At 38.2% G+C, this 17,716-nt stretch overlaps 1 protein-coding gene across 6 annotated transcripts in view; it reads right to left on the reverse strand.

Annotated features, from left to right (window-relative positions):
• Nucleotides 1-17,716, reverse strand: part of LOC125457338 (zinc finger and BTB domain-containing protein 20-like) — a 272,701-nt gene that overhangs the window by 25,554 nt on the left and 229,431 nt on the right. For all 6 annotated transcript variants that reach the window (XM_059650326.1, XM_048541466.2, XM_059650327.1 and 3 more), the window contains one exon: nt 8,638-8,749. Coding sequence is in view for 1 of the 6 variants with exons in the window: in XM_059650327.1 (XP_059506310.1) it covers nt 8,638-8,704 (67 nt within the window). In the remaining 5 variants the exon portion in view is untranslated. The remainder of the gene's footprint in view (nt 1-8,637; nt 8,750-17,716) is intronic.

A 17,716-nucleotide genomic window follows, 5' to 3' on the forward strand; every position in this document is an offset into this window, starting at 1 on the left:
GCCGAAGGGCCTGTTTCCACACTGTAGGGAATCTAATCCAGTCTAATCTAACAACAGGGGGTGTGTAATGGCCGGCTATGTGATAACAAGGCCTGGCATGTGGGGTGTGGGGTGGGGGACATGGGGGAGTTTAAGCCCCAAAAATTATTGAACTCAATATTGACTCCGGAGGGCTGGAGGGTCCCCAAGCAGAAAATGAGGTGTTGTTCTTCCAGCTTGTGCTGGGCTTCACTGGAACACTGTAGCAAGCCGGAGACAGAGATGTTGGTCAGGGAGTAAGGTAGTGCATTGATGTGGCAGGCAACAGGTAGTTCAGGGTCTTTTTTGTAAGCAGAATGTACATGTTCTGTGAAGCGGTCGCCAAGTCTATGCTTTGTTTCCCCCATTTAGAGGAGACCACATTGTGAGCAGTGATTGCAATAGACTAGAATCTTGGAAGTGCAGGTGAAATGTTGCTTCACCCGGAAGGTATGTTTGAGCCCTTGGATATTGGGGAGGGATTTCTTTCCAACACCAATAGCCTTTCCATTCTCTCAAGGAAGGGCATTCAGACATTGTTAATTTCTTGGCAAATGGTTAGCTTGATGTGAAGAAAGGACGCGGTTTAAATGGAAAATGTTTCACAAAATATCTCTGTGTGCAGGCTAAATTCCAAGAGGTACATAATTAAAATCAGATTTACATAATTATCAAAGCCATTGCTCAGCAAATCTCAGAATTCCTGGAGGAGACAAGTCCTATAGGTTACCTTGCCACGAGCTTATAGACACATCAACTAAGGTTCATCCGATCACTTTGCTTTTGGGTGCTTCTGAACACATTTGAACGAGGCAAACAGAATACACATCAAAAGTTAATCTATGGGGCTCTCCTGGCAATGACAATTCCTTGCAAAAATATATAACCATGCTTGATATAATGTTATTGTTAAACTATCATATTTCTTATGTGCTTGGGCATGGTGATAATCATGTTCTAAAATGGCTGGAATTAATTGTCAAATCAGCATACACAATAAACAGTTGTGAACACATTTCTCAAAACACATTCCACCAGATGGCACTGTCCTGAAAGATATTCAACATTTATTATGCACTAGATGGCATTACATGTTTGTCATTTAATGCGCTTTTCTCCTTATATACATGCAGATAATGCTCCAGATAAGCTGTTTTCGATTCACATTTAAAATAGCAGTTGTGTAATTATTACTTGCCTACATGAGAAATATGCAAATTTTGAAGTAAATCATTGAATGTGAAGTGCTTTGAAATATTTGGGAGACTTCGTGGGATTGAAAAAAAAACACAAGCCTTTTCTTTCCTTTCATACCGCATTTATGGTGGGTTGTTAACAATGATAATGTGTGGATGTACAAGATACATTGACAGAGCTCTATGCTTATTGACTTTATTAGACAAAATTTGTCTTTTTATTAACAGACTTGTCATTATTTGGAGGGCTGCGGACAGCGTGAGGCTGCAGCTGGAATCAGAATTTGAGATGATAGGTTGCCGCAGTGGTTGATATGACAGACCAGGCATTGAATTTGGAGCCAGAGGGGAGAAAATAAAAGGAGTAGAAAATAGTAGAGAGAGTCCAGTAGAAATAGGCCCAACAGTGGAATACTTCAGCTTAGGATTCTCCTTTATCTTTTGCAGTTCCTGTTCCCACAAATCTACAGAAACTCTTTCTTCCTTTAGAATCCCACATTAGTCTTCATTTTCCACGTGAGCAATGTGTGCCATTTCCAGCTTCTGTGACCATAATACACATTTTACTTTTCTAACTACTTCTACTATTGTTTTACCATTATACATGACATTTATTCATCTCTTGCTCTGCACCTCATCGCAGATTATTTATTGGTTTCCTTTATACACTTGTTCTCTGCCTTCACCTCTCCATATAAGCTGTTCATATGTAAACATTATTGAACAGCAACATTAGCTCTACTCTCCTCTCTTCACACATGCTTCATGACCTCCTGTTATTACGATTTTTGCTGCATTCCCATTTGAAGTGGGACCAATTTAACAATAAACCTTATTTGAATGTGTAACTCATTAATTCAAAAGTGATAATGTTATAATGGGCCAGTTCAACTTGCATAATGGATAGATCATAGCAAAACATTCCTGGGGTTTGTTTTTGCAATGCCATTGGTTTGTTGCATAAATATTACTGCAACTGATTAGAATTGTTTTTGACACAATGTGACTGTGTTACACAGAATTAATTTGTTACCAAGAAATAACACAAGTTTTGTAATGTAGTCATGCTGAATTTCTGCATGAATTGACACTGAACTTCTGCATGAATCATTTTACAAACAGGATATAAGAATATTCCATAACTTACCCCTCAAGGCTTTATAAACCAAATAATTTTTAAATGTTTTACATTATAAATTTTACATTCAATTACAAAATAAAGTTGAATTTCAAGATTGAAACTATCCTGGAGAAATTTCTTTATCACCCCTCCACCAATGCAGCCGTTCACCAAGGGTCACTGATCAGCAGAATTTTCCAAGCCAATGAGCTCTACCACACAGATGAATAAAAGGCAGCAGGCATGTGGGGAAAAAAACCCACCATTGACGAGTTGCCTTAAAAGTTACGCATCATCCTCACTTGGAAACATATTGACACTTTATCCACTGATGCTGCGTGAAAATCCTGAAACTCCCTCCTGTGACAGTACTGTGGATACACCTTTACCTTTGAATTGCAGCAGTTCAAGAAGGTGGCTCATCACCACCTTCTTAATGACAGTTAGGGATGGGCAATAAATGTTGACGTTGCAAACAACGTCCCGTAAATGAAAAAAAGAGTCAGCTTTTTTTATTCCTAGGAGTCCTTTGAGCAACCATTCATATTTATGTTGTTATTACAGAGGTTAGAGGGCTGCACGGTTTCCTTTTCTAGTCTGACTCCTCCAAACATCATAACAAACTTTAAAATTAACTAGGTTGGTAATATGGACAATTACTTAAGTCAGATGTCAGGTTTAGTACTGAAAACAAGTCTTTCAGGTTTCTTTAGTCACAAAAACAAATGACTGATTTGATACCAAAACCAAACTTAATCAAATAATAATGCAAAAAATATTGCTAGCTTGGATCATGTACGCGTATAACTACCCATTAAAAAATTCACAGGTCTTAAGGGAAATTTTAAAAAAAACCTGAAAATTCTACAGTGTATTAATCTTAAAAGTTCTTTGGTTGTGTAGCAGTTAAATTTAAAAGTTTAAAGACAAAGATAATTTATGTATTGTTCCAAATGGTGTTTGGATTCTGATATTATTGGGCATACACAAGCTGCTGACACCAGGTGTCTTGATGAAATAGTTACAGCTGGCTGAATTCCCTTTCCTGGAGATGATGGAATAGGTTCCAGTAAATCCTTTCCTAAGAATGCTCCATGAGTGATTAGCAAGAAAATTTCTATTGGGTGTTCAGCTCAGACTTTCGTTGAGAAGAGTTACAAATAAAGAGGGAGAGAGCAATAGGCTGTTGCTCTTCAGGCAAGTCGTATTACCTGTGTTCAAAAACACAAATTGTCTTATCCTACTCACAAGCTGAGCCATGTAGCATTCTTGTGAAAGTTCTCTAAACTGTACTGACTCCATCTGAGCTCGTTACTCCATTTGGTGCAATATTGTTCCTGTTGTATCCATTGTCTTTTCTTTATTTAAATATACTTTGTTTAGAATTTCAAAAATTGTAATTGGGTCACATTATTTAAGAGCAATATGTTCATAAACGACTTTAAGTTCCCATTTACTTTGCTTCTAATGTATTCTCATATTTTTATTTTTCTCATCTTATTTCATTTTTTAAGAAAGATTTCGTCTCTACCTTCCGAGTTCATCTTGTTACTCACATTTTATAAATGCTACAACTGCCCTCAATCCTTAATGTCTCATTTTTCTCAGTTTTGCCTCCTGTATTTAAAAATTGATATATTGGCCTTGGAGGCAATTTAAAAAGAAGTCATTAGATTACTTCCTAGGCTGAAGGGGTTGACATATTAGGAACAGCTAAACAGGATAGGCCTTTATTCGCACAAATTCTGAGAATCCCTGACAGGGTACATGTTGAGGGAATTTCAAACTCGGGACTTAATTACAGAATAAGAGATTACTAATTTCAAACTGAGATGTGAAGGAATCTTTTACCAGAGGACAGTGAATACTTGAGCTTCTCTCCCTCAGCTAATTATGGAGGTTAGATCACTGAAAGTATTTAAAGAGTAAAGGGATTGATCTTTGAAATATCAGGGATTTGATTCATGCTGAACTGACATGAAAGAGGTGTTGGAGCCTGGAGCAGATCAACCACAATCTTGTTGCATGGTGGGGCAGGCTGTAAGGGCTGAATGGCTTACACCTGCTCTTATTTCTCATATTCTTGTGCTCTATTTCTTGAGGCCTCATGAGGAATCTAATCATTTGTTTCTCACATACAGAATGTATGTGCTCTGTAAATAGCCATCTCGTTTTTGAAGGCTTTACAATTACTCTGATTCCAATTCCTTTTCAAATCATAGAAGTCATCGCTCCTTCTGTTAAATACTTCTGTGATTGTGCTTTGTCATTGTTCATAGTTATTTTAAACCTGATGACATTATGATCACTGTTGCCCAATCAACTGCTCACAAAATTATATCTCTTCCCTTTCCCAGAATGAGATACAATACCCCCTTCCTCATTTGGATAGAAATCAAAGAAAGCTTTTGTATAGAAATTTTAGGAATTTCTCTAATTCTGATGGAAGATCATAGACCTGAAGCTTGAACTCTACTTTTCTATCCATAAGATGCCAGGTTTGCCGATTATTTTCAGAATGTTACATTTTATTTTTAGGAATTCTGCTTCTTTTTTACCTTTGCACTTTTACTTGTTCGTATAAGGATAAATGAAATCCTCCATTGTCGCTCTGCTCCAATTTTTACAACTTGTAATTAATAAACAAATTTGCTCACCTAATCCTTCCCTTTTATTTTAGAATTTATAGTTCAAACTATACAGTGTAACAGCTCCTCCATTGTTCCTTAAATCTAGTCAAATGGACACATGGTCTCTGATACCCGACTACAATATTCTTTTCCGCTGCTATCGACTCCTTTGGTCAATAGTGCCAGTACCTTTCCTTTTTACATTCTTCTTTACGTTTCCCAAAAACCTTGCTGCAGTCCATGTCCAGTCCTCTAAGCACTTTGTTTGTCATGTCTATTCATTAAGGTACCCACTACTGACCAAAAAAATCACTAATCTCTTCCCCTACAAACAAGCAATTTCTCATGAGGATTCTGAAATAAAGAGGGAGGGAGGGGGAGGTGGACGGAAGATGGATAGAGGAGGAGACAGGTGGAGAGTACAGTATAGGTGGGGAGGTAGGGAGGGGATAGGTCAGTCCAGGGAGGACGGACAGGTCAAGGGGGCAGGATGAGGTTAGTAGGTAGGAAATGGAGGTGCAGCTTGAGGTGGGAGGAGGGGATAGTTGAGAGGAAGAACAGGTTAGGGAGGCGGGGACGAGCTGTGCTGGTTTTTGGGATGTTTTGGGAGGGGAGATTTTGAAGCTTGTGAAATCCGCATTGATACCATTGGGCTGCAGAGTTGCCAAGCGCAATATGAGTTGCTGTTCCTGCAACCTTTGAGTGGCATCATTATGGCACCACAGGGGGCCCAGGATGGACATGTCGTCTAAGAAATGGGAGGGGGAGTTAAAATAGTTTGTGACTGGGACGTGCAGTTGTTCATTACTCCTAAGATGTTGCTTGGCCTGCTGTGTTCATCCAGCTCCACACTTTGTTATCTCGGTTTCTCCAGCATCTGCAGTTCCCATTATCTCTGATCACAACTTTCTCATGAGGACACTGGTTTCAGCATTATTGCACCATAAGATGTAAGACAGAAGTAGGCCATTTAGCCCATGATTCTGCTCTGACATTCAGTGAAGTTGCGGCTGATCTGATAAACTTCAACTCCACTTTATTGTCTTTACCCTATAACGCTTGATTTTCTTACTGATTAAAAATCTGTCTATCTTAGCCTTGAATACACTCAATGTCCAGCTTCCAAACCCTCTGCAATAAAGAATTCCACAAATTCACTACCATGAGAAGAAAAAATTGCTCTTCACGCATGTCTTAAACAGACAAACCCTTGTTTTGAGATTATGCCCTCTGTCCTAGGTTCTCACCCAGTGGGGGATGGGTGGGAAATGTTTCTGTAATTGCCATCTCAATCTCTTAAGAATCTTATATGGCTAAACAATGTCTCCCTTCATTCTTCTAAACTTCAATGAGTACAGGTCCAACCTACTCAGTCACTCCTCATAAGACAGTACATTTGTTCCCGGGATTAGCCTAATGAAACTTTGCTGGATTGTCCTCAATGACATTATAATCGGTACTTGGATAAGGGGCCGAAAATTGTTCATGGTGCTCCAGCTATGATCCAACTAGTGTCTTGTACAGTTTTAGCACGACTTTCCTACTTTTATACTCCATTTGCTTTTAAAAAAAAAAGGTCAGCATCCATGTGCCTTTCCTATTATCTGTTGAACTTGTACTTTAGCTTTTTGAGGCTTATGTACAAGATTCACAAATTCCTCTGTGCTGTAGCTTTCTGTAGACTTTCTCCATTTAAATACAATTCAGGTCTACTTTTCTTCCTTCTCAATTGCACAATGTCATATTTTCCCACATTATATTCTGTCTGCTAAGTTTTTGTTCACTCAATTAACCAGTCTATATCTCTGCCAAGACTCATTGTGTTACCGTTGACACTGGACTCCAATCTATTTTTGACTCATATGCAAACTTGGCTAGGGGACATTCAGTTTCCACATCCAAGGCATTAATATACACTATAGATAACTGTGGCCACAGGACTGATCTCTATAGCTCTCCACTAGTTGCCATTCTGAAAAAGTAGCCCTTTTCCCAGCTGTCTACCTTCTAATAGTTAATGAATCCTCCATCCATGGTAATGTACCACTTCCAACACGACAGATTCTTATCTTATAAAGTAGTCTAACATGTGGTATCTTATCAGGTACCTTCTGAAAATCAAAAAATATTATATTCACTGCTTCTCCTTTATCTATCCTGTTTGTTAGTTCCTAAAAAGAACTCCAGTATATTTTTGAGACACTATTTCCCCTTGGTAGAAACATGCTGACTCTGCTTGGTCATATTATGTATTTATAAATGTTCTGTTTTACATCCATTATAATAAACTCTCATATTTCTCCAAGAATAGACATTAAGCTAACAGATACACAGCAACCTGTTCTTTTTAAATCTGTGTCCATTTTAAAATAGATTTTACATTGGCAATTTTGCAATCCTCAGACTTTTCCAGAGTTTAAATTTCTTGGAAGATTACTTTCGATTCATCCACTATCTCTGTAGCTTCTCTTTTAACAGCCTGGTATGCATGTCTTCAGGTTGAGGAGAATTATCAGTCATTTGTTTCCAGAGCAGTTTCTCTCTAGCACAGTAATAGTTATTGTAGTAATTTCTTCTCCTCCTTTACCCCTTGATGATCTAGTAATTTTAGAATGCTATTAGTGTCTTCTAAAGTGAAGACTGATGCAAAGCATTTATTCAACCTCACTGCTATTTCCTGGCTTCACCATTATTATTTCCCAAGCCTCATACTCAAAAGGGGCTTATGTTAACTTTGGCCTCGTTCTTCCTTTTTATAAATGTAAAGGAAGCTGAACAGGTCCTGCCCTGAAATTTCTTCTAATACTTACAGAATCTTTCCTGCACCGTTTCTCAAGTCATAGAACATCAGATAGTTACCCTGTTACTACTTTGCTTGCTTGTGCTGAGCTTAATCTGACAGTTTAAAACATTTAACATCCTTCTTTTTAACTTCCTCTGTCACCCTTGAAGTTTTGCCTCAGGACTTAGACATATACAAGCACATTAATTATGTCACTACAGTAACCTTTTCTAACTAGCAGACAAGCAGACAATTAACAGACACGTATACCGGGGAACACTAATAACCAATATAATTCAATTTCAGTTTATTAGTAAAACTATAAGTACTGAGATTCTATAATTCCATATTTTATAAAGGACTAGTCTTACTGAAGTGGTGCAAAGCTTCATTGGGTAATTTCATTAACTCAGTAGAGATGTTACTCATAAACAAGGAAAGCCTGAGCTCAAGTCAAAAGGGCCTCAAGCTAGACTTAGCCAAGGTGGTTAACTAGAAGAGATGTTTTAAATTTGTGTGACAGATTTATAGATTAGATCCCCCCCACCGCCCCCCCCCCCCCAAACCCCAGAACCCTTCTTTGTCATATTATATTTCTTCTGCCCACCTTATTTAATCCTCTTGTACCCAGACATTTGACTCGTCTCCCCTCCCTTAACATTATTCAAGAAAATAAGTGGAGAATTTGGGGAAATTGATTCCTGATTGCATGTCTGTCAAATGATATTCTCTCACTTAGAAGTATTACATATAACAGTGTGACAACTTTGGCACTGACAGTTCTCTTCACAGCATCACCTGCAGGAGGAATAGACATTATAGGTACTTGCAATGACTTTGAATGAAACATGCACTATTATCATGCTCATTAGAATACATAAGATTAATTACCTTGAAACTTTGCAATGTAGCCCCTGTATTGCACAATCTCGTCACTGTATCCACAAAATTGTTTCATGCTTTCCAAAAATGTGTCCCCACTGTCATTTTATTTCTCAGTACCCTGAAATAAATAATTCAAAACCATTTAAGAAAAAGGTCTATTTCCCAGCTGTATGGTGAAATGCATTCAAATAATCATCTTTATGCATTTTACTCTCTCTTAGGTCTCCTCTTATCCTACAAGTCTGCACTTGGAATACATATTTTTATTCTATAACTATTAAAATATAATAATCATATCAACGCATTTTGGGTATGCTCAATTTGCAAACTTTTTCAGAATTTAATCTGTATATCAAGAGGATATGAATTTCTTTACTTTAAGAAAAAAAACTTCTAAATAAATTCAAGTTTCCAAGTATTCATTTTGGCAACTTATGAATTTAGTAAAGATATTACAAACTTGTGTTGCTGATAAATTAGATAAAAAGTTAGCAAATCATAAATAGTTCAGTCATGATGAGAAACACATTTAGACACAAAGTTTTGTCCTTACATTTTCTACTTATTTAAAACTAATGTTCATACATTTGAAGACCAGAACAAAAAACAAATTAAATGGCTGATGATGGTGCCACTACAGCCTATTTTACCAAACAATAATAAGATCACAGCTAATAGGTTTCTGATTTCATCTACTTGCTTTGGGTCTATATCTCTCAATATCACAGGGAAATTACAAATCTGTCAATACCATTTTTCTTTAAGATTTAAAAGTATTTATCCAGTGAGACACTACAGGCTTATTTATGGCAGCATTCTCCATACTTGTAATGCATTTGGTGTGAAGAAAGTTTGCCTAACTTGACTGAATGACATGGTTCTGATCTTATGTCACCTTATTCTAGACATCTTCCACCTGTGGAAATCAAGTACCTCTATGAATTCTACCTTTAAAACAGCAAAAAAAGGTTTCAAAGCATCCTCCAGTTTTCAATATTCCAAAGAATATAAGACAAGTTGGTGTGATTTCTATTCATGATCTAATCCATCTGTCTCCGATATCTTTCTGCTAAATCTCTGTAGCAGCCCTTTCAAGAGCAATGCAACTTTCCTAAGGTGAGCTGACCAATTATTCAGAGGTGGCTACTGATTGACTTTTATTTACTCATCTTCATATTTTAAAATAGCAGTCAGAAACATGTTTAATCTATTAACTATTTCAATTATCCCTAGATCTCTTAAATATTCTCTCCAATGCCTCAAAATCAGGAGTCCTCTCATAGCAATCATATTTCCCAAAACCTGCCCAGAATATTTTACACTTCCCTTCAAGTTCTTCTGAAGTGCATGACACACCAAAAGTAACATCACAGGATATTTTTGTAATTAAGTAACAGTTATTTTATGAGACATTGTGACACTGTAAGAATGGAAGTACCTAGCGTAATGACACCTCAAGCAGCAATATCTATTGTGTCAAGACAGTTCATAGGAACATTATTAAGCTAATAATGACACCAAGAAAGAGATACAAGGCAGACGACCAAAATCTGTGTCAAAGGGATTCGTGTCAATTTTTTTTAAAGGGAGCATAAGATCAGCATTCGTTTCCTATTTCTAATTGCCTGTAAATTAATGGCTTACTAGGATGTCAGGGCAGTGTGGTTCCGATGTCACATGTAGGTCTGATCAGGCAAGGACAACAGGTTTCTTCCACTAAAGGACATTAGTGAACCAGATGAATTTTTACAATTGGTGACAGTTGTGATTGTGACAATCATAGCAACTAATTTAAAATCCAGATTTATTAATTGAATTTAAATTCCACCAGCTGCCAAGGGATTTGAATCTATGTCGCCAAAGCATTACCCTAGGCTTTTCAATTACTAGAACAGTGACATTAAATTGTATTAAAATAAGAAAAAAGAGACAGACATTGAGGGAAGGAATGTTGGAATGCAGGGCCTGTACGGCAGAAGGCACAGTCACAATAGTGGGTCAAATAAAATCAGGGCTGCTTAAGAAGCCACAGCTTGGGAAGCAAGAGATTTTCTAGGCATTGCAGGGCAGAAGATTACATGGAAAGGGAAAAGAAAGGTCACGGAGTTTTGACAAGAAAGGTCAGAATTCTAAGATGGAGAAATTTCTTAAACAGGAGCCAATGCAGGCAAGTTAGCATAGGAACATTAGGTAATTGAAAAAGTGCAGGTTAATATGCAAACTGCAGAGTTTTGGATGGCCTTAGGTTAACGAAATATGGAACATTGGACTGGTTTGGTACAATCATGGCGAGATAAAGAGAAATGATGTGGATAAACGTTTTAGGAGTAATTGAGTCCTGACAGTGATTACGATGGACAAGGTTAGAAAGGGGAAAAACAACTAGCCAGAGTAGATAGGAAAAACAATTCCTACTGGCAGACAGTCAACACCCAAGAGAACAAGGCTAACTAACATGAGGAATAATATTCCTTTTTTAAAAAAACTCAGAACAGATTTAAGATCTGGAAATGCACTACCTGAGAGAGTGGTTGATGCACATTCATTGGTGGCTTCCAAAAGAGAATTTCAATAATTATCCAAGGAGAAAAGTTTTCAAGGGCTTTGTGGAAGATATGGGTGAGTGGAACCAACTGAGTTACTCTTGCAAGAGTTGCCACAGACAACAGGCCAAATGACTTCCCTCTGACAGCGTCTTCTAAACCTGCAACCTCTACTGTTTGGAAGAAAGGCCGCAGATGCAAGGGAAAAACCCCACTTGCAGGATCCACTCGAAGCAACGCAACAGACTGATTTGGAACTACAGTCATTGATCCTTCACTGCTGCTGGGTCAATATCCTGGAACAACTTTCACAATTGCACTATGGGTGTCCCTACATTCCAACAACTGCACCGATTTAAGAAAGCAGTTCAACAGCATCTTCTCCAGCACAATTTGGCATAGGCAGTAAGTGCCGGCCTAGCCAGTATCTGAGAATGAACAAAAGTTTATATTTAGGTCGGATAATAGCTATCTAGGATTATAGTGTCGACCAAAAAGAGAAAACTGACACATAATAAGGTAACAATTGCTGTAATGTACAGTGCAAATGATCATTCACTTAAAGAAATGGCCCAAACACACTAACAGAAAGTAATTTTTTTCACCAGATGCAAAAAAAAACTAGAGGAGCATTCATCCATTCCAGAAGGACTGAGTGCTACAGCTCCCATTAAATCACAACATGTAACTGCTTTAACATTTTGCTTAAGTTTTGATACTTTTGGAGAAAATAATTTCGTTGTCGGAATCTGGATAAAAATTATTTAAAAGGACAAAGACTAAAATTCCAAGCATACATATAAAAAATCTTGGCTTTTAAACAGTAACAGTTCTAATGGTTACTAATCAAAACACGAGCGAAAAGTTCAGATTATTCAAGGACCTGGCACTACAATGTACCATGCCATAAATTCAAACAGAACAAGGACCACTATTTAAAATTTATGAAAATTAAAAATCCAGTTCAGTTGAGGAAAATAGAAAAACATACAAAAAGATGGATTTTCTCCAAGCAGCTCCATTCCCTTAATTCTCCACACTTATCAAGAAAAGTAACCTAATTCATTTGGTAGAAAGATTAGTGGCGTCTTATGAAAAATAATGTGTGTAGTTTGAATGTCTTCAAATCAGGGGACCTACTCAGAGTTGAAAGGGGCATGGCTCGTCTTCCCTTTATTATGGTTAGTCAGGGAGTTCATAAAGATTCATATGTAAATTCTTGTCCATATTTTTAACTATGAAAAAAAAAATCTAACAATTACCTACTGATAATCTTTGGGAGGACTTTTTAAATTCATCACTCCACGTAGGTAGAGCTAGAATGCAGTATTCTAGGAAAAAAAGGCTAAGTCAGTGGACTGAAAGTGTGATGGGCGTATAAGTACTCCAGAACAAACTAAGCTGAGCAGAGGTACTACATTATTATTGGTTTATTTATTCGAAGAACAGGCAGACTTGTCAGCATTACTAAATCAAACTTGTAGGGAGACAATAAGGGAAGGTAATATTACATTGCAGGTGGTAATAATAGGGTGCGTGTGAGGTAATGTTAGGTTACGTGTGTTCGCTAATATACAGAACAGAACATCCCCAAACAGGATGTCAGATGGTGAATGCATTTTGAAATTGCAAAACTTTGTAATAGGGAACTGGAACTGGAACTGGAGTGTTTTAAATCAGAATTGGACAATTTTGTAGAGATGACTAAGAATTTCAGGCCAAGCGTATCTGCTCCCTTGTGTATAAGCTCAAATAAAAATTCTTCTTACTTGAGTCCTGCAAGCTCAAGGCTGGTCATTTCACCATAACAGCTGGAAGACCCTCAGGGACCCTGACAGCTCGAGTGTGGGCGAGTTTTAAGGGCTTATTTTTACCTAAAATCTTGTTCAAATATTATTAGCAATTAAGTCAAACTACTCAAAATCAAGAAAGTTCTATTTCATTCTGGCCTTAAGGGAGGGTTTGCCTTGCTCTCAGAGAAGTTCCAGCTACGTAACAAGCTGGCTGCTTTATAACTAGTTTTCAGGAAACTGAGTTCAGTTGTTTTTGAGAGCGTATAAAAAGAGGTCCTTACCAGCGCTGCCTCATTTACATTGTTCTATTTTGGATGCTCAGCGCATAAAATGGAAGTTTAATGAGTAAGGGAATCTAACGAGGAAGAGAAGAAAATTTTTTCTTTGCCTTGTCGTCCAGCTTCATTCTTCAATAATTGACTTTGGTACCAAGGAAGAAAGTTTTTAAAGTGTCATGGCATGGCAGGTCAGCTTGCCCAACTGTGACATACATCTTGCAGCATTTGGAAGTCATGAACACACTATGTGGCCGAGATGAACACAGCTGCTTGCAGTGGGGTGCACAAGCTTGAGCTTCAGATTTTTGAACTTGAGTAGGGCTTTTGGATCTGTGAGCTAAAGAACTAAAGTGGTTAGCATATATAGAGAGGTGTTCATATTGTAGGTTAAACGCATAAAGGCACAGACGGAGTAACTGCGAGCAGGTTAAAAGAACAAGGTATTGAACTGAATTAGGTTTACTGTCACATGTACTCACATGAGTACAGTGAAAGGTTTACAAGTCACCACTAAAGCACCACCTTAGTCGTGTACAAACGTGTCTAGGTATAGAACTTTTGGTATAAAGCAGAAAAATAAGGGAAACAGAAGTTAGAAAGTTAAACATTACAGTCCATTTTACTTACTAAAATAAGGTAGAGAAACAAAGGAACTCTTAATAGTTCAACACCACAGTCCATAAGCACTGGGCTTGCACTCCTCACTGGGCTCAAACTTGCCATTGCCATCTTGCAGCCTGCTCCTGCTACTGCAACAGCCACAGGAAGCCTGTTCATGCTCCCTCTGCTGCCTCAGGCAGCCTACCTCTCCTCTTGCTACCAGTCATCCAGGTTGCCTGCTCCTGCTCTTTCTGCCAGCAACCCCATTCTCACTACTGGCTGCTAAGCAAGAGCAGCAATAATGGCAGAGGATTCCATTGCAAGGCCATCAGAAAGATATTTCTGTGGTAATATGTATGATTTCAGGGTAGGAATGTTGCAAGAATGTCATGAAGTCATAGCAGAACATCCTTCTGGTGCACATAGATACCAACAACAGGTAGGAAGAGGGATGAGGCCCTGCAGGCAGATTTTATGAATTTGGGGAGGAAGCTATCATATGTTTGTAAGCATTCATTGATTAAGCATGTGGCCAAAGAATTGATGCAGGAGGGCGAGCAATAGATTTCTGAGACTTTGGACCCAGTCTGGTGCAGATTGGACCTGTGCTAACTGGACAGGCTACTCCTCAGCAGGACTAGGAGTGGTAGCCTAGTCAGAAGATTTGCTGGTTCTTTAAAGGTGGTGTGGGGACAGGTTTCAAAGAGCAGCAGGAAATAGCAAACTGGATTGTCAGAGGAATCCGAGGAATAGCTCCAGCATATGGTAATGGAGATTGTAACACTGCTGAATGTAAAGGGGTATCAGTTAGATTGTCTCTTATTTGGTATGGTTATTACCTGCTATTTGTGTGGCAGAAATGTTACTTGCTATGTTTCAGCCCAAGCCTGCAGATTGCCCAGATAAGGAGCTAGTGGGGGAAATATGCAATGTGGTGGATATCCGTCATGATTATACTCAATGGTGGAGCAGGCCTGATGGACCAAATTGTTTATTTTTGCTTGTGGACAGAAGAGAACAAATGTTGTAAATGCTTCTAATAGCCAGCAGAATCATCACAATTGAAATTTCTGCGGCAAAAACATCCAGCCACCCTTACTTGTTCCTTGATGTCACCTGCTTCAACTGCATGGAAGTATGAACCCAAGATACGATCTCTGACCTCACATCAGAGCAGGGACTGGATCACATACTGGAACACAGAGTCTGGTATCGAATTGGTGGTGACTGAGAGTCAAGCTGCTGGAAGTGGAAAAAGACTAAGAAATGAGAGAATGGGTATCACAGTGACACAGGTGAATGGGATAGGTATGGAGACCAACAATTTCTGAGGATCTGAAAACAGCAGCAGAGTGGTTATTGAGACAAGTGTTGAGAAATTAACAGCCAAAAAGGGTAGAAACATGAGACATTATTGGAAAATAAGGAATGACTGTTTTTGTTAATGGTCAACTGCAAAAGAAGGGATGAGAAACAAAAAGGATTTTTACTGGAAAAAATCAATGGTGTTAACATGCTGAAATCAAAGTATCACCAGCTCCGATTGAGACTTCCTATTTAGAGCTGTTACCTCAACAAAATCTTAGTTCAAACCAGAATCCTCAGCAAAGGGATGGAATTTGGGCCAAATAAATGTCACATTGACTAGGAAGTTTGACTTCAGCTTGTGTGGTGCAGGAAAATGCTTGCTTTACTTCCAGGATGAATATCAGCAAATAATAATAAATATTACTATCAAAGTGTTACTTCCTTTACTACCAGTTCTGTATATTCTTTTGGTGGGTTATTATACTTCTGTTATTTCATGAGGGAGCTCCGAGTGCTAATACTATTGGTGTGACCTATCAGTGCAGTTTTAGTGGTCAAATTTCCTTCCACTTTTGGTTTATTCTCTACAAGCCCATCTCCCACCTTTGATTATCCCTCCTCACAATCCCAGTTTCTTTCTTTTGTCTACTCATGCTAACTTCATGGGTCTTGAAACTTATCACACGACAGCTGCTGAGGCACAATCATGACCAAAGCTCTTCAATAACAAGGAGTCCACACCTTTGGTTAGCTAAATACAATGAATGAACAAATGTCATTTGATGACAGCATGTCATCAAATGTCCAAGAAGGTCACTAACCAGCGTTTCAAATAAAACCCTAGGAGAGAGCATCTTGGTAAAGGAGAATACATGTCTTTTCCATTAAAAAAAACGACTGCATTTTGTAATAAAGACCAGCAAAATATTTTTGAGTTAAAAGTAACAAAATAGCATTTGGCATTAGACAAAACATTTCTTCTCCACTGTTGTTGCGAATAAGGGTGGGTGGGTGGGTGGAAGACCTTATCACTTGAAATATAAACATGGGGGTCTGCCATAATCACGGCAATAAGTGGGCATTTTAAAGATTCTAACCAAACAGGACAAACAAACAAACAAAGAACAAAGAAAATTACAGCACAGGAGCAGGCCCTTTGGCCCTCCAAGCCTGCGCCGATCCAGATCCTCTACATAAACCTTTCGCCTATTTTCCAAGTATCTCTATCCCTCTGCTCCCTGCCCATTCATGTATCTAGACAGATACATCTTAAATGACGCTATTGTGCCCACCTCTAACACCTCCGCTGGCAACGTGTTCCAGGTACCCGCCACCCTTTGCATAAAGAACTTTCCATGCATATCTCCCTTAAAAACTTTTCCCCTCTCACCTTGAAATCGTGACACCGAGTAATTGAGGCCCCCACTCTGGGGGGAGAAAAGCTTCTTGCTATCCACCCTGTCTATACCTCATGATTTTGTAGACCTCAATCAGGTCCCCCCTCAATCTCCATCTCTCTAATGTAATAATCCTAATCTACTCAACCTTTCTTCATAGCCAGAACTCTCTATACCAGGCAACATCCTGGCGAACCTCCTCTGCACCTTCTCCAAAGCATCCACATCCTTTTGATAATGTGGTGACCAGAACTGTATGCAGTACTCCAAATATGGTCAAACCAAAGTCGTATACAACTGTAACATGACTTGCCAACTCTTGTACTGGTAACATGAAATGAAAACAGAAACCGCTGTGAATACACAGTAGGTTCATTGGTATTTGACAAGCGAAACCATATTAGTGTTTCATCGATCCCTTTTAGCTTTGTTCGTTTCTTGTTATTACCAACTGGGTTGCTTTAATCTTGGTTATAAAGAATTTAATCATTCAACAAACAGAAGTTGGATACAAAACAATAATTATTACTGCTTGATGCAGCTGAACAAGCACCCAAACAAGATATACATTCCCCCCAAAAAAACAACTAGGTCAACAAGAAAAGTGTCAATTAGGAAAATCCTTTACAGTTCAGTCAACTGGCTTGTTTACTTTCATATCAATCTTAAAAAGTGGTCAACTGACCTCAAGGTATCAAGATGAAAGTGAACCTCTTATTAAGAGTGAACCTCTTAAGTCATTCTTCACCAGCCTCTTAAATAGATTTTCCAAGCATTTTCAAAACTTGGACTAGTAAATTTCACTCAGTTTTTAAATGGGTGATTGGAACACCCTTATGAGCAATGTAGCTTCATGCCAGACATTGAGAACAGAAAGGAAATAGATTACTTTTAGCAAGTATGGTTTGAAACTACTTTTAAAGTAGTGCTGGTTTGCATATATGTTTTGTTTTGCACCTCAAATCACATTTTAAGTCATACTTGTATACGTGTAAATCAAGGTTATATATTCATCTTCAAGAATCTTTTTAAAATAATTAGAACTTATTATCTTGTATATTAGTACTTTCAAATTTGTATCAATTTGCTTTTGCCTCTTTAAACATTAATAGGTGGCTTCCTTATATGCAGAGGCCTCTTAGAAGAAATGAAATGTTCTCATTTAA

Source organism: Stegostoma tigrinum, chromosome 12 (genome assembly GCF_030684315.1).
Source record: "Stegostoma tigrinum isolate sSteTig4 chromosome 12, sSteTig4.hap1, whole genome shotgun sequence".
Lineage (NCBI taxonomy): Eukaryota > Metazoa > Chordata > Chondrichthyes > Orectolobiformes > Stegostomatidae > Stegostoma > Stegostoma tigrinum.